The sequence below is a fragment of the Danio rerio genome, chromosome 5 (genome assembly GCF_052040795.2).
Source record: "Danio rerio strain M-AB ecotype USA chromosome 5, GRCz13ab, whole genome shotgun sequence".
Taxonomy (NCBI): domain Eukaryota; kingdom Metazoa; phylum Chordata; class Actinopteri; order Cypriniformes; family Danionidae; genus Danio; species Danio rerio.
The window spans coordinates 36,116,982-36,141,653 of record NC_141025.1 but is presented as its reverse complement, the minus strand read 5'-3'; the positions used below and the strand labels follow the sequence as shown (position 1 = coordinate 36,141,653).

General features: G+C 36.0%; 1 protein-coding gene across 15 annotated transcripts in view; it reads left to right on the top strand.

The window, feature by feature from the left end:
- Positions 1-24,672, top strand: part of tmem174 (transmembrane protein 174) — a 123,282-nt gene that overhangs the window by 11,911 nt on the left and 86,699 nt on the right. For 5 of the 15 annotated variants that reach the window (XM_087253687.1, XM_087253692.1, XM_087253684.1 and 2 more), the window contains exons 4-6: positions 11,918-12,037; positions 22,661-22,803; positions 23,757-23,869. In XM_087253687.1, coding sequence (XP_087109813.1) covers positions 11,918-12,037; positions 22,661-22,727 — 187 coding nt within the window. In that variant the 3' untranslated portion in view covers positions 22,728-22,803; positions 23,757-23,869. Of the gene's footprint in view, positions 1-11,917; positions 12,038-22,660; positions 22,804-22,904; positions 22,987-23,756; positions 24,228-24,672 lie in introns of those variants that run through there. The other 10 variants (XM_087253696.1, XM_087253697.1, XM_087253695.1 and 7 more) reach the window with 5 other exon arrangements.

The following is a 24,672-nucleotide window of genomic DNA, read 5'->3' as shown; positions in this document are numbered from 1 at the left end:
CTCTCTCTCTCTCTCTCTCTCTCTCTCTCTCTCTCTCTCTCTCTCTCTCTCTCTCTCTCTCTCTGAGGTGAAAATGTTATTTGGATTATTTCTGGAATTTACTTGTTAAAAACAATTGCCCTCCCCATCACCACTTCGTGTCCCAATTTTATCGAAAACATTTCTTATCTGTATATGTGTGTGTTGTGTGTGTTTGTTCATAGAAGTATAGCCCACATTATAAGGTTCAATCTTCACCGTACTCAGACACCGTGTTATCCTCCTTTCCTTCCTTTGTTTTGGTAACATGATGAAAACTTAGATGTTTAAACAGTAAACAGTTTATTTTGGTATATCTTTTTTTTCTAATAGCCTTTTTGATTTAACTTCATTTTGTTTTGTAAACGATTGTCTTTTGTTTAGTTCTAGGGATGGCTGTTCATATTTAATAAATGACAGTGGGGTTTGTAAATTATTTTTGTTGTTTTTAACAATTGTATTAATTGTCAAATGACGTTTAACGCATATGCTATATGATATAAAATAAGTTCCACAACCTTTTTGTAATGCTAAAATTAAGAGTATTGTATGTAGGCTGTGTATTTCTACAAAAGACAGAAGGCAAATGTTGGTTATACAAATGTGCTTTTTTTCACAAAATGAGGAGTTGCATCCGGTAATTTAGAGCACGGTACTTTTAACATTTACTATCTATGCCTCTGTAACAGCGTCATTTTATCCAAACGTCATTCATCCACTGCATTAAAGGGCCAGTTAAAGTACTGCATGGAGGTCTATAATAGTTTTAAACTGGCAATGTGATTCATGAGACGTAGTGAAGTTCTAGGCTATTTGTTCCGCACTAATGGTTATATTTATTGTGTTTAAGCAGGAAATATGTATATTTTTAGTACTTGGTGCATATAATTACACTTATTTAATCATTATTCGTTTCCTTAGACTACGGTTTGATTTACAAGTGCTTAATCTGTTTAAAATCGCTACTTTGGAAATAAGATTTTGCTTTATTTAAAAATTTAAATTAAAATAATTAAAATCTTTATAAAAACCCGCTTTGGCATTTGCAGCCATTCCGTGCTGACTTTATATTTGGATTATATATAAACTTTATGAATGGCGCTCTTAATAGAAAAGAATGATCAAACAATTGGCATTTCATAAAACTTTTTCTGTAGCCTGCTTTCTTCAAACGATGAAATCTAGACTTTATTCAGTCTAGTTTTAACTATTCTCTTTAACACGCTCATTAAATGATCTGTGTTTGACATTTGGCTATAATCTACCTTACTTTAAAAAAGTAGGCTTTTTTGTCCAATACATTTTAAACTGTGTATGGTGCATATCGAAACCGCAGTGCAATGTGAATTTCATTAATTTCACTGCGCAGTATAAAGCGCGGGTGGCCGACAAAGCTCATTATTAGAGAGCTCCGCTTTATTTATTACAGAACACGTCTAACATCTGAACTTGTTCAGATGAACGAGGAGGAAGAAAGTGAACACATAACCATAGCAGCACCCTGTCTGTAAATTCCAGATCGATATAGCTTCTGTAGGACATAGCTTATAATGCAACACGAGTTGTTGATATGTGATCTCTTTTAAGGCAAAGGCTTATAAAAAGTGAACCATTCCCATTCATCATAGCAATTGGGCACTTGGTGGTATTTAAAGTCTTATGATGGCTGAAACTTAATGCTATGTAACTGATGATATAAAATAACCTCTTTTTTAGCACTTTTTGATATCCCCCCTCTCTCTCTCAAAAAAAAAAAAAAAAAAAAAAAAACACTCAAATTGCCCGTTGTGTAATTTAGGAAACTCACCCAATTTTTTTGTAAGTTTTTGGTTAATGCATGAATTGATATACATATACTATGTTTTAGGTGTGATTCATTTAATGTTAGACAGATTGGGCAACACACATTCTGAAAAGTGAAGCCAGAAAATTTTGATCGCCCTCTGGTGACTGGCTGCAGTATAGGTCAAAATGAATTGGCTTGCCAAAATTAAATGGAGCCTCCCAAATTACATCCAGATCTTTAAGTGTTGTTTTTGTAATATTTGTGCTTTTCTTTTTGTGGTGTAAAGTTTGCGTGTTTGCAAACTGCGCAGACTCCAAATTAAGCAATCGGCATAATCGATCATAAGATGGCAGCAGCCAGCTGGCATGTTTTTACTATTGAAAAACATGCATGTCACTATTGTACAGTTAGAAGGATTTTTTTTATGAATTGGACCTTCATGCTTTCAATGTTTTTGTCTACAAAGTGAAAAAGATTTCTGTAACCACAAAGAGTGATTTAAATATCCAACTTGTAAAATAATTGCACTCTTGATAAAAAGTTTCACAATACAGTCTATTATCTTTCTGTTTGATCTATGTTTATTTAAAGTAATAGAGGCACAATGTATAAGTACAACTGAATGATAATATCAATAATGAAAAAATAATAGATCAAACGTATTATTAAATGCTCCAGTTTCACGCTTGTTCAGGGATAAATCACACAAAAGTAGAAATTTACCATTCCACAAATGGTTCCTAACCTTAATTCTGTTGAACACAAAAGACAATATTCTGGAGAAAGCAGAAAACCAGTCACCATTGACATCTAGGGGAAAAATAGGATGGAATGCTATCATAAAATTCTGGGTTTCAGACAATCTCTTCATGTTGTCCAAACACAAATTAGGTTAAATTAATTGTTGCTAATTTAACGTTCTGTTAAGTTTTTTGGGGCAACAGTATCTACAGCAAAAGGACCCTCCAAATCAAAAGCTATTGGTCAGCCCACAATTGTTTTAAAAACAAGTAACTTATACACCAACATACAGGCATGCTATAGACCTGAACAGTGCAGTGGCTTTAGTTTATCCACAAAAAAGAAAAATATCCAAAGATCCTTTTTCAAGTTGCTATGAAATCCGTTTTTGAAACTAATGAAGCTAGTCAGGGATTTATTTAAACTTTGTAACCTGACATGTTTAAAACAAAAAAGCCTAAATATTTTAAATGATTCTTAAAATAAAATATATTGTGTTCAAAGGGGAAGTTTTTATGTTTATTTTACCCAGACCTTTTAAAATAACTTATTTTACAGCAGTAACCTCAATACTGTGAAACCGCAAAACCGTGATATTTTTATCCAAGGTTATAATACCGTCAGAATCTTATATCGGTCCATGCCTAATTGAACATAAAGCAATTAAGTTGTCCTAAAAAAACTCAAGAATTGTGTTGGTTCAGCTTATTTTAAATAAGTAGTTTAAACACGCAGCAAAACCATTTTTTTTTTTTTGGAGTGAAGTTAATATTCGTCTGTGTTCAACAAATGGAAAAAAGTGAAACATAATTGTGCAGTGCTAAACATAATTTTGTAAAAGAATTAATATTAATATTGTTTTATGGAGAAGGATAGTCAACTGTGTGTGGTGCAGTTACCTCCTTTAACAGCAGGGTCTAATGGAGATATGCCAATGTGCCAGACATTGTAAATAATGTATTTGGATAAAGTTAGCATTCCCATTCATTGCATAGCCTGTTGGTTGGCTGGCAGTTTCGACCACAGCTGTTGACTTTATTCAAACAGAACCCCTTTGGGACAAAGTGAATGAGAAGGCAGCTTACTTGACACATACATTATTATTCATCAAGTTTATATGCTAGTACACTGCTCAAAGATATATAACACCAAATCTAAGAGAAGACAGAGGTGGTGTACCCTCAACCTGACATGCTTATGTGTCCTGTATCCAAACTAGACAAGCAGATCCCACAGCTTAATATCTTAGTCTGTGGGGGGGTGTTTTGCTACAGTAAATGCCAGTGTTACAGTCTGTCACCATAGCTGTGAGATGCCCGTCGTGCTGGTGGTCTGTTCAACACGTGACACGCTGCTCAGTAATGCTAAATAGCAAAGAGGGGAGAAGGGGACAAATGGATTCCATGTTTTCAGCCAAACACAGCGAAGCAAACCGAAGGGAGAGAGCTTTGTTGTTTATGAAAAACATGTGAAACCAATCAAATCCAAATTATCCTCCCGCTGTTCATGTTGCGCGCAGAGCCAGCCGTTCCTCTAGAGGTACTGCCACCCAGAGAGAGAGAGAGAGAGCATCATTCACACACTCTTTATTACTGGATTCAGGCTCAAGTATATATGCTCAATATACATAAGCTTGAGCTAATGACGTGCACTCTCGCAGATATACATACACAGTTCATGAATGGCACAAGCTGACTGAACATCACACACACACACACACACACACACACAGTTTGTTTGGGGCGCATCTGACAGTAAAACCCCAGGATGATTAGATCAATATGGCAAACAGGAAATGATTCACAGACTCTTGCAGCTCATTTGCATATAGCCTCACACACACATACACTAGACAGTACAGTATATATAAACACATGCACACAAACAGATCTGCTCAGCACATTTTACCGCCGCTCATTTACATTACTTTTCAGAAACAGGAAGGCTGTTATTGAGACAAGTGTCCCCCAACACACATGTTATTGCATTTTTCCCTCCCTCCATTTTCCCAATGCGGTGGTCAATGAGGGATGAGTGCTACCTTTTGAGAATGTAAGCGAGTGTCGAAATGAATGTTTACTGTGCGAAGGCTGTTTGATGTGTGTGTGAGGGCCGTAAGTAGCTCTGATGGCAAATCTATCAGCGGTCCCCAGGCCCTCGTTCAAGTCTAATTCACTCTGGACGCCAGTTGCTCTCCACAGCCTGAGAAATCCATTGACTCTTGTGTAACTGTGTCTTCTGGAGCCACTATGAGCCCTCCTGTACACTTTTTCTTTTCCTTTTTTTTTTTTGGCGTCTGGACTTTTACACTCTGGCCTCAGTCACTAGGCAGGTGTTCCAACCCATTCAGATAAAGGACACGAGACAACATAATGGCTTTAGAAATATGAATTATAAAAAAAACGTATTAGTAACAGCTGGACTGTGGGAAACGCGGTTAAGAGTGGAAAAAATGTAGCTTTCTTAAATCAATATCTTCTTTTCAGAAAACAATTAGTAATGAAAAGTCATTTGTGGTCGGGAATCATAAAACTTGTAGGTTTAAAAGTTATGCCAAGGTTTCAAGATCCATTTCACTTATAGTCCTGGATCAAATTCAGGACTGCCTTCAGATACTTCTTCATTACAAATCGGGCTTCATTTTGGTCAGAAAAACTGCCCTCCGAAGTTCAATTCATTACCCCTCAATAAATGTCATAGTGTAACGCATAGTGCAATGGACCTTATGAGCCATACACCATCACATATACTGTACGTTCTGGGATATTGATTGCCATTTTTAGGCTGCGGTCCAGTGGTAATACTGTATCTAATGGAGAAATCATGTCCCTGTCTTTAATAAAAGAGAGGGAGACCTAATGAGGCTCAGATCACGGCCCAGATGATCTTTGCAGATGTTTGATTTCTGTCTGGAAAAAGAAACACGGCCTTGTCCACAGAGCATCAGTTCGATGGCTCAATTTCTCTCCTTTTCTCCCTATTTCTTGGTGTGAAAGCTGTACACAAACACTCAAAAGTTCCCCAGAAACCTTGTTGGTTCAGAAGATTTCATTGTTAGTTGTTTGAGGAATGTTAAAGCATGTGTCGCACTAAATTATTTTATTAGATTTATAAAACTTGATTTTTAACGAACGGCATCACACTTGGAGAGGGAATCAGATTTGTTCTGTACATCTGGGATATTATTCCTCGAGTCCTATATTATTATCATGAAATATTTGCCTTTCTAAATTAAATTTGCAGTGCATGATGATAGTTGAACTAACTTGCAGACTTGCAGTTTTACAGCTCACAAAAATACTCGCTGTCAGCTCAGGGTTCAGTCTTAAAGCAAATTATATGAGAGTGTCAGTTAACTCCTCGCAAGAGCCAGAGAAATTCACTTTTCTGTTGAAGATTGATAATAGAAATGTAATGAATTTGAGGACAAAATAATTAGCCCATGAAATAAATTACTTTTCAAATATTTTCCTTGTGATGTTTAACAGAGCAAATAATTTTTTTACATTATTTCCTGTGATATTTTTTCTTCTGGAGAAAGTCTTATTTCTTTTAGTTTGGCTGTAATATTGTTTTAAAAAACTGCTAAGGTCAATATCATTATTCCTCTTAAGTATTTTTTTTCGATAAAGGAAGGACTAATACTTTTTGTTCCACTCTTTTTTTTTCATTTAACTTTTTATCCATTTTACAGTGAATATAAGTAATGTATTTTGGTGCATTTAAACAAAACAGATTTATTAAACAGATATATTTTTTTTAAATAATATTTTAGTCACCAAACATATATAAATTGACAGATAATACAATTAAATTCAAGAAAAATATTGCGAAATAAATTACAACCTACAAAATTTCAACTAAGTTTTTTTTTAGCTTCTCTTCAGTTTACCTTTTTTTAAAATTTGTATTTAATATTTTTCTATAACATTTAAATTTGGGTGTACTAGTTTTTGGACTGTTATCGTAAGTTATTTTGTTAGATAAGCTCCAGACTTGGCTTCAGTACTGACTAATCTAATGCAAATGCACAAATATAATATTGTATAGCTTCTTATTAAAAAATTAATTTAAAAGAGAGATTTGTGATGGGTGTACGTATATATTGTTGAGCAATTTACATACAGTATCTCAGTATACGTAAAGTTTCTCTAGGAAGTACTCTTAAATCACAGTAGATTTTGCCAACCCCTCCTATCTAAAGCAGATTAAAGTTTATTGAAGGTTTATAAAAAACAAAAGGCACTTTAATGAATTGTTTTTTGCAATCATTTTATGGAGCTGACTGGGACAGAAACTTAATCAAGGTATACATGGACAATGAAACCAATGGAGACAAAGTAATTACTGAATGATTAAATAAACAACATACAGTAGTCATGTGAAAATCTATAGCATTTCAATTTATCTATAAAAATAGTGTGAATGATTTCCAAATCTTGTTCAAAATGGCCAAGTTGTTGCTTAGTGTAAATCACAGTTCTTCCATGTGTAACAAATTTCCCAGTTCTCTAACCCACATTTCAAAGGTTGGGACACCATCAGATTTCCACACTTATAGATTTATTATTTTTTTATTTTTTGCTATACACATACAAAATAGCTTGTGTTGCTTGTGTAAATTGCTTGTGTTTGGTTTCTACTACAGCAGGGGTGTCCACACTCGGTCCTGGAGGGCCAGTGTCCTGCAAAGTTTAGTTCCAACCCTAATCAGACACACCTGGGCTAGCTAATCAAGCTCTTAGGCTCTCTAGGAACATCCTTGCAGGTGTGTTGAGGCAAGTTGGAGCTAAAATCTGCAGGACATTAGCTCTCTAGGACAGAGTTTGGACACCCCTTTACTACAGGAATTCTCTTCTGCTTCCAAAAGTAATTTATCCCACCTGTCATCACAAATGTTAATATCCATGTCCTCTTACCCATCATATCTTATTTTATCTGCACTGCACAATAATAACTTATAATGGTTAGATACTGTATAATAATGATTACAAAATATACATTAACATTACCTATCTGACATTTTTTTCAAAATGTAGTTATTGACATATTCTTATTAAATTACAACTTATGTGATGTTTTTTTTTTTATAAGTTGTTTACATTTTAGGACTTTTTATTTAAAAAGCAAATACGGTTTATCTAAAAAGTTGAACTCTAGCTTGGCTCTATAAGGTATTTCTGTAAGCAAATCAGCATTTTAATGCACGCACAAGGACCTATCAGGATCAGCTTTCTTTGTCATTTTGCTGGACTACTCCATTGACAGCAGGAATGACCAGAAAGAAATACAAAAATCATACAAAATTAGAGTGGGTTAAATAATACCGCACCACACAAATTGAGAAGTGTGTAAAGGTGATGATTTAGAAGATTAGATTTTTTGACATTGAGATTAAATGTTAAATTTCACACTGTGAAATTTAAAAATGTATATATTGTGTTCACAGTGTTTATTAAACTCATTTTCTCATAGTCTGTTTTCTTTTAAAGTATTTAAACTTAATATTAAGCCTTGAAAGGCATATAATTTTCATGGAGCATATAATTCAACAAATATGGCATAAAAGTTAATAAACATAATTCATATAAAGTTTAATAACTATGACCACATTGATTACATAAAATTGACATCTGCACTGGATAAAATATTTAGCACAGCCTTGTTAAATTTGAACAAGAAAATATATTCATCCTGAAGCATTACTAGTTTGTGACTGTAACTTTCTCAAGCATTACATATTGTTACAAAACCAAATAATTTATTTTTTGTCTTTCTTTAAAAGAAATGCTTCAATGAATGATCTGCTCGATAGAACCTTATAATTTGGAGCGGAAAATGACTTTTCAAAATTAGAAGGTTTTATTTGCATTTACCATGTTTCTTTTACTCCAATTTGCAAATGTAAGGGAACTTTGATAATTTACATTTAGAATACCTTTAGGGTCTCTGTCATGTTAATGTATGAAACAGAACTGTTACACACATGTTGTTTGTTATATGGAGTGTAAAAACTTTGAAGCTCAATATCTCACAATCATTTAGAACGCAGATAGAACCTTATAATTCCAAGGTGACGAAATGTCTACTGTTGGATCCAACTTTTCAGTTTCAAAGTCTTTAATATGTTTTCTAACAGCATCTCTAACTTGTAAGTATTGAAAAAAAGTTTGCTGAAGTATGGTTGTGATTTTGTTTTATTTGCTCAAAGGTGCGAAATGTTCTTTCTTTTTAATGATCTTGATTTGTCAAGATACCCTTATCTTTCCAAGTCCAAGTAGTCCAATCTGGAATTTTCAAGCGTGCTTTAATTTGTTTTCATATTTAAATTTAATTAGAAATGACTAAATTACTTTAGATATTCTTATATCTATTTTTATTAAGAAGAGCTGATAATGATCTCATATCGCAAGACGTGTCCTCAATAGCTAACCATTTTGGTTTTTAACTTTTTGTTCCACTGAACAAGTCTGCCTTCTCCATGCCAGTTTGTTTAATTTAGCTGACCAATAATAATAGTTAGAACTGGAAAGACCCAATCCTTAAAGATTCTTTAGGTTTATTAGCCCAAATAAGCCTGGTTATAATTGATTCAAGTTGTTTAAAATAATGGTAGGCAATAAAGAGAGGGATAGCTTGAAAAACATACAAAAATATTGGTAATAAAACCAATTTTATACCCAAGTATTTAAAAGAATTATTGGCTATTTTACATTTAAATCTAAATCTAATTTGTTTGGGCCGCAAACATATAATCCATAGCTTGTCAGGGCGTCAAGTGAAATTACACATTCTTAAGTATTTTCTTACTATATATTATGTTAAACAGCCATCTCAAATTAAAATACATGTGCCTACCAGGCATAAAAACCAGTCTGGTCTTGATGAACGATTGAACCTATCTATTTATTCAGTCTATTCGCTAGAATGTTATGGTATGATCTTTGGCTCAGATTGAATTAGAGAAATCAATGGATATTAAGAAATCTTCAGCTTATCCTTTACGGGTTATAGAATTAACAACATTATTTGCTTGATGCTATTGGTGGGAATCTACCCTGTGCTTTGCATTTTTATGCAGACTGTGCATCAATAGTGCAAGATGATTCTTAAATTTTTATAAAATTAGTCATCACATACCATTAATAGGTAGTTGTAATATAAATTTTGTCACTTCCTCTAATATGATATTTTCATCTAAACATTATTTTGTTTTAGAATTAAAAGTAGGCAGATCTATATTTGATAAGAATTTTTTACCCTTAAGATTTTTATCCTTTTTTGATTCATATACTTATTTTTTTTTTTATAAAAGTCAGCCAAGCAACTAATGATACCTTTTGGATCAAGAGGAGGACTTATAAGTTTGTCTTCAACTGTAAATATTGCTTGATGCAGCAAAAGTTTGAGAGTAGCTGGAACAACAATTAACAATTCTCTTTTAATGATTTATAGGGTTCTACTGAGAGCTTTAAAGACAATCTTAGTATTTGTAAAACTTTATAGTTTAAAGTAAATGTATGTTCATGTCATGATCACAGTGATTCAGGTCTTGCAGACCACTGAAAAACATGTACAATGATGTGGACTACAATTTTGCAACCGATCTGCACTTTTTCATTTTCCTTTAGGCACCTCACTCACACACCAGTTCTGGATTACCTCTGATTACATGCACACAGCTATAGATCATGAAGACTCATTACCTGTTTCTGTTTAGAGTATCATGTCAGCATTATACTTGTCTTGCCTTCCCCTGTTATTGACCTTTGTTTTGTTTATTGTTCCTGTTGTTTTGCCACCTGTCCCAACTATTCTCCTGTTATTCTGACCACGATTTTTGGATTACCTTTATACTCCTGTTTCCTCCTGTTTTTGACTATTGCCTGCCTGATGATTCTCTCTAATAAACTGCACATGGATCTTCATCTTTGTTGCCAGACTCACTTTGTTGCAGATTGTAATTCAAAATAATATTAAGATATCATTTTAACATATGCAATATAAACACAATAAATTATTAGCAGCAAAAGACAGCAATTCTGTTTCACAAATACAATTTTTTTCCAAATGACTTTAATTTGGGAGCAAAACTTTGTAACCTTATTTTGTAACAGGTTGAAGAAACACTCAAAACTCAACATTCTTGAGTCTGAAAACTGTGCTCAAGTGAACTACCTGGGTGAGAGCCACAGGTTTCGTGCTACAGGCCTCAGAGGTGGCATCTTGTGCTCAGCCTCATCACGCCTCTTCTTCTTTTTCAAACTGAAATAGTTTCAGTGAGAAAATGTAAACAGAAGCAGAATTGGGAGTGCGGATATTTTGAAACCGTATTCCATTGTTTACATTAGTATTTTCCTTAAGGGAAAACTTCTGTCACTGTCAGTTTTGCAGGGCGGTCAGCCAATGTTCCGTCAATGCCTCTCTAACATCAGTGCAGCACTTCTATTTATGACTTAATTCAATTTGGATGCCGTATGTCTGCGGTGGGTCTGTCTGTGTGCCTACAGAAGGGTTAGAGGCGATGGAAAATAAGGGGTTATTTTGGTTTCAAATGTGTATCTATTCGCATATGGTCCTTGTTTTGGCCCATATACCCCAAGATCTCACAGGTGACCTTTGACACTGCTCCCTCAGACTGACATGATTTTGGATGCCTCATTCTGGGTTCAGTTTGACCCCCTTGGACCTCAAAGTTCAGAGGTCACAGTTGCAGAGCAGCAAATTAACCCAATGTGTCAAACTTTGTGTGACACCACGATCAAGTCACATTTTCCAAAAATATTACATTTTTTAATATATTTTTACAATATTAATCCCTATATAAATTCCCCCTTTTTGTTATATTGATTCACTTTTGCTCAGTGCAGATTTGCAAATGTTTTTAAATATAAAAAAAGGTTTCTAATAATTTCAAAATTATTCTCTATTATTCTGTTTTTAATGTTCTAAATTTTTCATCTTCCGCCCTTCCTCGACTTCTGGATGCAAATAAAAATCTGCATGAATACCATTTTTTACTCTTTCTTTTGTTTTAATAATTTGCTTTCCACATTCCTTCATCCTCTTCCCTCTTCTGGCCCGCAGTCCCTCACTCAAACCCCCCTTTTCTCCTTTTCCGTCTTGTTTAAAGACGTTTCAGTTCAGCTGTCACAAATTATGTTCGCCTGCCCAGCTGTCAAAACAGGGGTGTGTTTTTCTCTTTGCACCCGATATACTACTAAAAGAGAGAGACTGGGAGATGTGGGGGAGATGGGGGGTTAAAGAAAGAGAGAGAGATAGAAAGAGAGGAAAGGAGGGAGGGGTGGAGGGGGCTTTAATGTTCATGTTTGGACACAAGCAATTATCTCTAATTATTGTTTTTCTTTTCAGTTTCCCTGTCCTGATGGAGGTCCCAGGCAGACCAACAAGCAGTAATCCGGCCTCGTTGAAGAGGCCCAGCGGGCCCCATGGTGCAGCTCGTCCGTGGGACTCTCGGGCTTTCATCTCAATGTGAGTCTGGAGTTGATTCAAACACAGAGCGATGGGTGAATTAACCCCAAAGCCCTGGCTTTCAATGGGCTCAGCTAAGAGATTATATGTGTTGATGGCAGGCCTTTTATATAAGAGATTATATGTGTTGATGGCAAAACTTTTATATGTTCTGGTCTTTAAAGAAACTTCTGCTAGATGTTCAGTGTGGTTGTGGTGGGTTAGAAATCCTCAACCCTTCATTTCTGCTCACCTTTCTTTCCTCTTCCCTTCTCCTTCTGCATTATATTTCTATATAAGTTTTATCATTTTGATTACATGAATATAGGTTACCTCAAATAAATAAAACTATATTTAGGAATGATTTTCATTATCCCCTTATTCCCTGTTGCATAATGTGTATTAGAAAGTGTTATTTAGCCCACAAAACTGCAAACATATGACTTTTTATTTCAATTAGTTGACAGGTACATAGGTATCAATTAGTTTCCAAAACAAAAACAGATAACCCATCATATTGGACTATAAAAATACAATGCCAGAACAACAAAATTACCACAATTTTTAAAATAATACAATTCAAAATCTGAATATTTATGCAATCTTGTCAAAATTACAGTTTGAGATCATCAAGATTTCTTTATATATCCATTGAAAGGGGTCTCTTATGCTCGCCAAACGCCAATTTCGACAGGAGCACATGCTCTTGATTGACCCAGCTGGCCCACATCAGCTAATCACGATCCTCTAATCAAAGGATCTCAAGTCACTATACAGCACTGTATATATATATGGATATATATATCCTCATTTCCTTTCTACAACTATCTTCGTCTGCAAGAAGTCCCCCTTCTCTCCTTCTTCCACCTTTATCCTGAATGGGTGGCACAGTGGCCCAGTGACTAGCACTGTTGCCTCACTGCAAGAACAATGGTGCCGGGCCCTCGCTGGGCTATTGGGTATTTCTTTGTGGAGTTTGCAATGTTCTCCTCGTGTCCGTGTGGGTTTCCCCCAGGTTCCCCAGTTTTCTCCCACCTTCAAAATATGCTCTATATTATAGACAAAATAAGCTTAAATCTTTGTTCTAAATGTCTTAATCTCAGGAAGTTCACCTTAGCCTCAGCAGCGGGAGATTTTTGAGATCGACCTGAGCTCAATCTGCCCTCGCCCTGCGAAAGGGAGGGAGCCCTGGGGCCGAGGATCCCTTTAGCTCAGGGCTTTCTCCCCGGACAGCATGCTAAACAAGCTATGTATAAATCATGAGCTAAGTGTGAATTCTTGAAGCCTGCATTTATTCAATCAAAAATACAGTAAAAATTATTTTTGATTAGATATGATTTCATACATGATTAGATATGATTTCATACATGTATGATGAAATATGATTACAATTAAATTCACAATTAAATTAAATTAACAATAAACAAATGAACACATTTACTAATTAAATTAATTAATTGAATGAATTTTTATTTTTATTCTAATATGCTTAAAAGATCATTAATTATTGCGATTTTTTTCCTTGGATTTAGTGCCTGATTTATCAGGGGTTGCCACAGTGAAATAAACTGCCAATTACTCTGGCATATGTTTTATGCAGCGGATGCCCTTCCAGCCACAACCCAGCACTGAGATTACACTCATGAACTCCACAGTGTTGGGAAACTGCCCGTACTGCAGCCTGTACACTCTGACATTCACACACTATGGCCAATTTAGGTTATGTCTTTGGACTGTGGGTTAAACCAGAGGAAATCCATGAAAACAGAGGGAGAACATGTCAACTTCACACAGAAATGTCATCTAACCCTGCCAGGACACAAATCAGCAAGTTTCTTGCTATAAGGTGACAGTGCTAATCACTGAGCCACCATGCCGCCAGGTGTGCTGACAATTTTCAAAATACAAAACTAGACAGATAGACAAATAAATAGATAGATTTAAAGACAGACAGACGGGAGAATAAACAGACAGATATAGAGACAGACAGATACACAAACAGATATACAGACAAAGAACAGCATGAAACAAAATCTCAACTTTCTCTGTTTCTGACTGAGAAAAGAAAGAGGTAAAATGACAAATAATATAACAGTAAGCTGTCATTGATTGTTTCCACCTGCAACTAATGACCCTCTGAAAGCTGTCCAAACACACTGACCCCAGCCTTTTCTATTTAGTCAAGCTCACACTTGTCTTTCTGTCACACTCTCCTCCTGAATAACTTCATCCACATAACCGTTTCATCAGGCAGTTCAATCCAGTGTTTTAATTGTCATCACATAGTCTTATTAAAAGTCTCTGCTGAAATGGGCTCTCCCCATAATGAAGACTGGCAGACATCTTGTTGGCAGCAGATTTAGAAGTCTAGCATCAATGCTATGGAAGACAATAGAGAAGGAGAGTGTGTGTCACTGAGGCTCCAATAAAGTGCTGACCTGAGTGCTCACCGTCCCGAGCGCAGTGACACGACCACCTGCGTGCTCGCTGAGGACGAAGCCACACACACAAATGTCACACTGTGCGCTTATTGTCTCGATTAAATTTGTCACACTAAATGAATTTTTCTCTATCAGACTTTGGGGATAAATGGAGATTAGCTCCCCTAAATTGCGTAGGATGATCTGTGTGTGTGTCTCCAGCCTCTCCAATCACTCAGTGCGACCTCTCACCCACGACCCTTGACCCTTCCTCTGTCTGCATGAGCACAGCGTTTAGAGATTACAGCAGATCAGACCTGTGCTCTTTTGTTGCGTGTTTGCATCTGTGTGCGTATGCAGATAGAATGAGGCCTATAGGCTTCTCTCGATGCTGTCATTGGCTGTTTAAGTCAACAAGAGACATTGTTAACGGCTTTATCGTATTCTTCAGACTGTCTGCAAGCTAGTGTTCAAGGGCTTGGGGCCGCTCATGTTCAATATTCATTTGATCCAAAATACAGTTAAATAATAATATAAAAAAATATTATTACAACTTCAACTTTTAAAATGTAGTTTATTCTTGTAATACAATGTTGTGTTTTCTGCATTATTACCTTTTTAGTGTCACATGATCCTTCAGATATGATATAATGCTGATTTATTGCTCAAGTCACATTACTATTATATATTTAATGTTGAAAAAGAAAAACTTTTTTTTGGACACCATGATACTTATTTTTTTGTGTTCTTTATTAAATTGAAAGTTTGCTAACACTAAAGTAAAGTGCAATTTTGTATTGTGCACAAACTAATTTACTTAATCTAATTGCAGTATGTATTATTCTATTTTTAACATCTCATAGTGAAAATGCTGTTCATAAAAATAGTTTAAAGGGCACCTTACTCTGGTTTTTCTCACAAAAGTTGCGTGAGATCTGCTTCCTTAATGTCTGTCACTGTGCTGGTTATCTGACAGGCACGTGGAAACAGTGGGCAGGGAGAACTAGCATTAAAGGCACAGGCCACAAAACAGCTACATTGTATTCAAAGCAGACAATTCAATATTCTGAAAGGAATAGAAAATAATCTGATGGGTGTTTTGAGCTGAAACTTTACAGACACATTCTGGTGTCATAAAAGACTTATCCTAAATCTTAAAAAATGGGTAAAATGGGTGCCTTTAGTTAAATTTTTTAAATTGTTTATGTTAGCTCAGGCTTGTGAAATAATATCAACATATGCAACTTTTTATTTAAACAATGCATTAATAAATAATCAAATAAACATTCAATTATACTATTTTGCTTTTTTTTTTTTTTTTCAAATTTTACATATTACATTTTTAAACCCCTTTACGTTACCAAAATAAATAGGACTTGTGCATGGAATGACATGCAAATAAGCTCTGATATGTATAGTTTAAACATCTATAGGCCCACCTTATAATAAGTGTTTCTCTGTGCCTGTTCTTGCCCCCTGCTGACTGTGAGCAAACTCACTGTCAGAACTCCTGCATGGCTTCATTTTTTTAAAGCTTCATATATATTCAATCCCACCAATCCGCTTGTTATGTGGCAACATATGTAAAATGTATGTAAAACTGTTTTCGGGTCTAAGCCGCTACTCATTTGAATTGAGAAAATACATTTTAATTCATTTAAAATAATAATTTTTGTATATTTTTATTTATTATTTAATTTTTTTTGGCTGGGGGCGGGGGGTTCTCATTGAATTATACATTAATTTACAGTATATGTAATTTACAGTATATGTACTCAAAAGTGTAGAGAATATGTACTCACCTTAACAAGTACTGCGTAATATAAAATAACAACCAATGTTTAAGGTTATGTTATTACCCAGTTGTTTGAATTATTATGATAATAACTATATTATGTAGATGCAATGGAACATATACTTTTTAGTCAATAATAAATGACTTGCCATTAAGCTTAAAAACTACCTTTAAAATAACCATAACCCATATGGTTATTTACTTTCTGAGGAAATTATGTCACTAGGTAAATTACATATGCCATAAAATAAAATGCACTCAAAAGTGCCCTTGGGATGTTTATTTATCAATCTTCTACTGTAAATCTCAGCATCTGTTTACTGTCACATCTCCTGCATGGTTTCAGCTTTTTTAAGCTTTGTTGTGAAAAAAGAATATATTTTTTATTACTTTTGTCTCTTTTTCTCTTCTTTAAACAATTGTATTTGTATTGCTTAAAGGTGATATATTAACCAATCTTCTTCTCTTGAGTGTGATATTCCTTGCATACTAATGAAGCATTTTTGCAGAAGTAGATTAAGCTTAAAGAAATGCAGAGGCCTGATTGTCTAAAATTTACTTAAGCTCTGCAGCTAAACTCCTGTTAGAGATGGGTTGAAATGAGAAAGTCTTATGCTTTTAATGGTGTGCATAGAATTAATAGAGGACATATGAATGGGTGCGGCCAATAGAGGACTGGAGAATGATTGACAGGTGACGAATTTCACTTAACTCTACCTGTTAATATCAGCTGCCTATAAAAGTTGGAGTCAGGAAATGAAAATTTTTGCGCACCTCCTGATTGTAACTTTTGCATTGGGAAACATCTTTTGGGAAAAAAAGTTTATTTTAAATTTAGGTTGTGCGATGTCGACCAATTTGGCATGGTACGAAACATTGCGATGGACGATGACATCGTAGGCGGCGGTGAATTAATTATTTTTGAGTAATTAATTCATTATTAGCGAATGAATTATTTGTAGCCTACCGTTTCAACTACCTGACCCACATGGTCTTTCTTTTACCCATGACTAAATCATAGTTACACACCAAATCAAGTTACACCACCAAGTTACACCACCAAATCACCACCTGTCAATCACTTTTTCACGGGACTCTGGCATGAATAGGCAGATGATCTGTGTAGTTATAATGGCGTCAACAAACTTGCTTGGTAAAAAAGGTGCACAACCAACAGGAACCAACCAACAGGATCTGAGGTTTTGCAAAAATTACTTAGTACAAGCGTAAAAGCGAAAGATTGAAGGAACTTCCAAGAAGGAACTACCTCTTGTGGTACATGTACCACAGTTTGAGAACCACTGGATTAATGTAAACGGAGCCTAAGCCTATCTATCTATCTATCTATCTATCTATCTATCTATCTATCTATCTATCTATCTATCTATCTATCTATCTATCTATCTATCTATCTATCTATCTGTCTGTCTGTCTGTCTGTCTGTCTGTCTGTCTGTCTGTCTGTCTGTCTGTCTGTCTGTCTGTCTGTCTGCCTGCCTGCCTGCCTGCCTGCCTGCCTGCCTGCCTGCCTGCCTGTCTGTCTGTCTGCCTGCCTGCCCGCCCGCCTGCATGCCCGCCCACCCATCCACCTACCTACCTACCTACCCACCCACCCAATCCTGTACCCAATCCTGGTTTTAAATACATTTTAAATAATTTATTTAAAATAATGTTTATATTTTTTGTAAGTAATGTAAGTATTTTTAAGTTTTTTGTATTTAAAATTTATTATATAAAATATGCAAATATGTTTCTTACTATCACATCACTTGATTGACCACCAGTTAGTATTGCATACAGTCCTCCAAAACATTGCTCTTTCTAAAAAAACAATAATCATAATTCTAAAAAGGTTCATTTTAAAGTTATTAAATGCTGCACTAACTTTCTGAAGAAGTGATGACACTAGGTAAAGTACATATGTCATATGTAATAAAATGCAACCCAAAAGTTCCGATGGGATTTTGTTTATCAGTCTACTAAATCTCCACATTTGTTCAGATTAGCTAAAACCATTCAAAGATTAGAAATGGAGTCTTTTCCTCTCACTGTCTTGGGTTTTCTACTGTTTGATATTCGTTGTGAGGTCTGAGACAGTGACGAGTGTGTGTCCACTATCCACTGCGGCCTTCGCAGCAAAACCCTCCGTGTTTTCGAAAGGATTGAAGGGAAAACAGAGGTCTGGGTAATTTGGTGACACAGGAGGCCCCTGGCGTTCTGTTATCTGAAGACCACCCATCCGAGTCTTTCCTGGACAAACAGAAGAGCTGACGGGTGTAATACGTAGCAGATGGAGAGATGAGGAGAGACTGAGGGAGAGAGAGAAAGTGAGCAGGAGTGAGAGAGACAGAGACATCAGAATGGATCCACTATGGTGGTGGTCATTTGGTCATCCTGGTCTCCCATTAGCCACCTGGGCTCCGAGTGTTTAGTCAGCCTACACGACGGCTTAGGTTACATTTACATTGCTTTGAAAGAGCGCGCCTGTTCTCTCTCACACATGCACACTTTCTCCGACTCTCTTCTTTACATATAGATTTGAATGAGAACTTGTACAGCGATTGTCCAGTGTGAATAGTGGTGCATTTGAGGGGGGATTAAGAGAATGAAGGCAGGAAATGTTATTTATTATGCAGATTTGTTAACTGTTTTTTCATTCGTTTTCTTTTCGGCTTAGTCCCTTTATTAATGTGGGGTCGCCACAGTGAAATAAACCACCAACTTGTCCAGCATATGTTTTACGCACTGGATACTTTTCCAGCTGCAACCCATAACTGGGAAACACCCATAGTTGCTCTTTCACACACATACACTACAGGCAATTTTATTGAAATTTTATTCAATTCACCTATACATGTCTTTGGACTGTGAGGGAAAGTGGAGCATCCTGAGGAAACTCACGCCAACACGGAGAAACTCCACACAGAAATGCCAACTGACCCAGCTGGGGTTCGAACCAGCAACATTCTTGCTGTGAGGCGATAGTGCTACCCACTGCGCCACCATGATGCCATTTGTTAACCGTTTTGTGTTCTTAAGACTCTGTATATTTTGTTTTTTCTACAAATAAGTAAAAAATAACCTGCCTTCGCTAAACCTCCTAAATAAAGCAGCAAAAATGTATTTCATTACTCAAAATTATTTAGCTTGAGGAAACAACTTCATCTTTTCAGTTCTCCCTTGTCAGTGTAGAGTATTTTATCAATATTTAATCGGTGGGAACCAATTTTTACACTCAATTGTCAGTAAAGTAAAGTGTCATACACTCACCGGCCACTTTATTAGGTACACCTGTCCAACTGCTTGGTTAGGCAAATTTCTTACCAGCCAATCACATGGCAGCAACTCAGTGTGTTTAGGCATGTAGACATGGTCAAGATGATCTGCTGCAGTTCAAACCAAGCATCAGAATGGGAAATTATGGATTTAAGTGACTTTGAACATGTCATTGTTGTTGGTGCCAGACAGGCTAGTCTGGGTATTTCAAAAACTTCTGATCTACTAGGATTTTCATGCACAACCATCTCTAAGGTTTACAGAGAATGGTTGGAAAAAGAGAAAAATATCCAGTGAGCGGCAGTTCTGTGGGTGCAAATGCCTTATTAATGCCAAAAGTAAGAGGGGAATAGCCAGCCTGATTCCAGCTGATAGAAAGGTAACAGTAACTCAAATAACCACTCGTTACAACCGAGGTATGCAAAGAGCATCTCTAAAGGCACAACATGTCCAACCTTGAGGCGGATGGGCTACAGCAGCAGAAGACCACACCGGATACCACTCCTGTCAGCTAAGAACAGGAAACTAAGGCTACAATTTGCTTAGGCTCACAAAAACTAGACAACAGAAAAACGTTGCCTGGTCTGATGAGTCTCTATTTCTGCTGCGACATTTGGATGGTAGGGTCAGAATTTGGCATCAACTACATGAAAGCATGGGTCCATCCTTCCTTGTATCAACAGTTCAGTTTGGTGTTCAGCTTGATGCTATCATGTCAATATGGACCAAAATCTCAGAGCAATATTTCCAGTACCTGTTTAAATCTATGCCACGAAGGATTAAGGTAGTTCTGAAGGCAAAAGTGGGTGCAACCTGGTACTAGTAAGGTGTACCTAATAAAGTGGCCGCTAAATGTATTTTCTTAAATTAAAGGTACCTGGATTCAAAAAAGTTTTAGCTCCGCCCACCGAATTGATTGACAGCTGCTATCAACATGTCTCTGTAGTAACGCATATAATCATATCGACAGGACGTGCCCAAAGCAACTGGGAATAAAATATCTGTTCAGTTTGCTAGGATCATCAATCATCATCAAATGTGATCATGAGTGATTTTTACAAGTTTAAAATATTTTTAAACAGTGCATGTGTGTAATGAATTACAGCAATTTACTTAAGCTTACTTTATTACCACAGCCGCATGTCAGAACAGTTGTGAAAGAAGACGCTGCATTCCTGGTTTGTGGACCTTAAATCGGGTTTATTTTGTACATTAACATAACAGATATCTATACAGCAGTGGATATTAACCTGTATCCTGTCACATTTGTGTGCAAAAACAAAAAACGTGCACGCTGTCTGTGTGTGTGTGTGTGTGTGAACTTTGTAACGACATTGTGTCTGAATAATCGTTTCAACTCCACAACAAATGCATCAAATGCTCATTCTTACTGTAGTATTTCTCACAAAGGTTACGTGAGATCTTCTTTTTGAGGCAGCCGAGGGCAGAGATTAAAGCACGCTGACAGGCACGTGGGAACGGTGGGTGGGGAGGACTAGCCTTAAAGGCCCAGTACAAGAAAACAGAAACTTCAGAAAGCTATAATAAATAATCTGTTGAGTGTTTTGAGCTGTAAGTTTACAGACACACTCTGGGGACACAAAAGACTTGTATTAAATCTGGAAAAAGGGGTAACCTATGCCCTTTAAAGCAACAGATGTTAGTTTTTGTAGCTGGAACCCAAGACAATCGTTGTACACTAGTTGTGTAAAGCCTTCATGAAAACATGAAAATAGCAAATGGTTAAATTTTTGTATTGTTGGGATCATTTTAGAAAAATTCATCAAAGGTACAAAATGTCACTAGGAGTGTACTTTTGTGTTTGGCCAGTTCTTAAAAGTATATCAGTACCTTAAAAGTACAAACGTGTACCATATTAGAAGGAACACTACTGCCCCAGTGTCAGCTGTTTTATCTTTATTTCTGAGAATGTATGTTTGGCAGGAAGTTAAGAACAGATACGGTCACTGTGAGGATTTGTGTAATTATGCATATCATTACAAGCAGGCAAATAAATCAAACCAGTTTAATAGCTTCATGCCTTTGTTCAGCACGGCAGATGTTCCAGCATATCAGATTTTTGTTCCTCTTCATTTTTTATTTTTTACGGAACTATGTGTTTTATGTGTAGATTTGTAATCTGACATTTAGATGATTTCCACTGATTCTAGACTTAGAGTCATCAAGTCAGTTGTAAGGGAGGAACTGAGCTTTAATTTAAGCAAGATACAATAAAACACTGATGAGATCGTTGAGCACACGCAGAGAGTTTGTGGATAGCCAGGTGGCTCACTTCAGTAACTGTCTGTGTGATATTAGAAAGGGAAAAAAAATACAACTTAATGTACTGTATTGCACACTCACCTTTATTGTTCCGTCCTGTTGATCACAAATCACTGTTGACTAGAACTAGACATGCACAGTGGGTGAAGTAATGAAGAGCGGGGTGATATCATCAAAATCAAATTTAAAGTTTTATTAGCCTATGCATATTATTTAATTAAATTAGGCAAGAGATGCTTATTTGAACTAATCAGGAATAAGTGGACATCAGTCTGTAATGGTAATGTCACACTCAAAGGCTGAATTAAACCAGAGGGAATCACACGTGGGTAACAGGTGATATCACCACTGCTGGACATTTTGTGTTATGGGAATCTTTATGTTATGCTTTGTGTTTCTCTGTTATGTAGAAATGTTTCGTATTAACCAACACTCAGAAATTATTTTTGCTGCTTGTGGAAACTACTTGGTTAAAATGAGCAGTTTTTGAGATTTTTTGGGACAAAATTCTATGTTTAATCCACTGTAATTTGTAAATTCAGCGTTGACTTAATCTATTTGCATTCGGGTGACATGTAGGAATTTTGTGGAACCTAGCATTTTGACAGTGAATGTATAATGGAAATAACACAACACCTGACCAGTTTTACACATTTGTTGTTGGAAGTTTGTTTTCTGAAGACATAAGAGCACATGTAATATAAACAAACTATCTGGTATCATATCACTCACAGTGGACAGATTGATCACAAACGTTTTAAACATCCCACTTTGACAACCAATTATTTTAGTCTACGCAAGTAGGCTGATACATTATTTTACAGTCTAACTCTCTCTCTCTTTCTCTCCTCCATCCCACCCAATCTCTCAGCTCTGTCTTTTTACTTCTCTGGGGATTTCCAGTTGTTCATATAAAGAAACCCTGCTGGTTTCCGTAATGGGAGAAGCTGGTCTTTGATGGTCTTGGCTTCACTCTAAACACTGGAGGTGTGGTCACTGAAAGCATTTCCTCAGGTAAAAAAGCAGCTCAGTGCACATCATAAAGTTGTTTTTTTCAATTACCAGTTTAAACTGTACTGTAAGAATATAAATAATTGTTTCACAAACATACACAGAAACAAAAAAGTATCTTCAAATGGCTGCCGCATGGCAATCTTAAAGGCTTTAATGAAGAGAGCAGAGCGGTTTGTTCTGCTGGTCAGTATACTGCACACACTTGTAAACTGAAAGCATATTTATGGATGTTGTCAAATAATGTGGAGGATATTTTGAAAACTAGAGAATAGAGTTATAGTCACATACAATTTATCTGATATGATGTGATGACATCAGCAGCAGCAGCAACATCTGGTTTTTAGTGCTGAATTCTTCAGAAAATTATTAATAAAGGCATGCAAATGATATTGTTTGCTACTGTACATCTGACTAAGGCAGTGAGAATCAAAGACAATGTATTATACTCTTCAAAATGTAACATATGAGGTATATGACAGTAAAAAAGCTTCGCTGTTTCACACTATAAATCAGACAAAGCAGGGTTTGAGTTGTGGGGTCCAAATGACCAGCAGTGCTGAACCAATGCTCAGCACCTCGTAAATTGATGAAAGGCTCATCTTTGCTGAAACACAGCAGCAAATCAGCATGTGTCTCACACATTTTTCCCATCCCTAACCAGATGTCCATTCTTTAACCTGTCAACACTTATAGCCTTTGCTTTTATTTAAAACTGGAAAGTGATTTTACCCTCCTCCTAAACATATTGCTCATTAGACAAGTGTGTTTAAGCTGCAAGTTAACTTAAGTCATTTTGGTAATTAGACAATTTGCACAGTAAGTGTTTTACCTTTTAATATAGCTGCTACTTTTTGTCATTAACCATTTTAACTGATTACCCATTATTTTTGTAAAGCACCAAGATTTAAGCTCTCCAAAACAACCCATATAACAACATCCCTCCATTCTAACAGGAGATTTTACAAGAGGAGAATGAAGCTTTTCTTCTGACTGACTGAAGGCTTAATTTTCCCTGACACCTGTGATGACCACAGCATTTGTGCTTCAGGGTCGAAGGCAAATGGGGGTAATTTCTGCTACAGCTCATTATGAATGCGTGTTGGAAATGAGGGAGACCCCCACTTTCTCATTCAACATTTTCCAGCTGTTGGACCACACCCAATGGCCATTTACTTGGAAATTAAAAGGATTCTCCTTATACAGTATATCAAAGAAATACTACTTATCATCTTGGTTAATCACTGAGAGAAGAACTGCCATTACCAAGGTTACTAAAAAGACTTTTGTTTGAAAGGTAACGATCAGCCTTTGTTTAAATCAAAATGCTTGGTTTTCAGGCTGCACTGAACAAAATAAGATTTAGATGTAATTTATTTTTCCAGTTGGTAATTAATCTAATAATTCAGCTGATAGAGAGTAAGTAAGTGTAGCATTTCATGTACACTTATCACTCAAGTTTTGGACTAAACCTGCTAAACGAGAAATACGGGAAGACTTTCATAAACGATATGAAATTTATATTTAAAAAATAATCAAGTTCTCATCGAGCCAAAATCTGACTTATGACACATTTAGTTGTTGTTTTTTCCATTAACATCTGGCATTTAGGCCTATTATAGCTGGTTCAGGAGAAACCGAGGATTATAAAATTATAAAAAAAAGTTTACGGATGTCAATTACCATTTTCGCTTCTGCTAAAATGACTATATATCGGTATGGTTGCATTGCTCTGAGGCAAGACAATTAAGTACCAAAGCTTTGATTCCCAAGCAAAGTTTCCAAACCTTGAAAAATAAACCCCATAAGTGCATGGATATTATAACGCACTCATCTTAATGATTTAATTGGTAATACAAATTCGCATTGCAC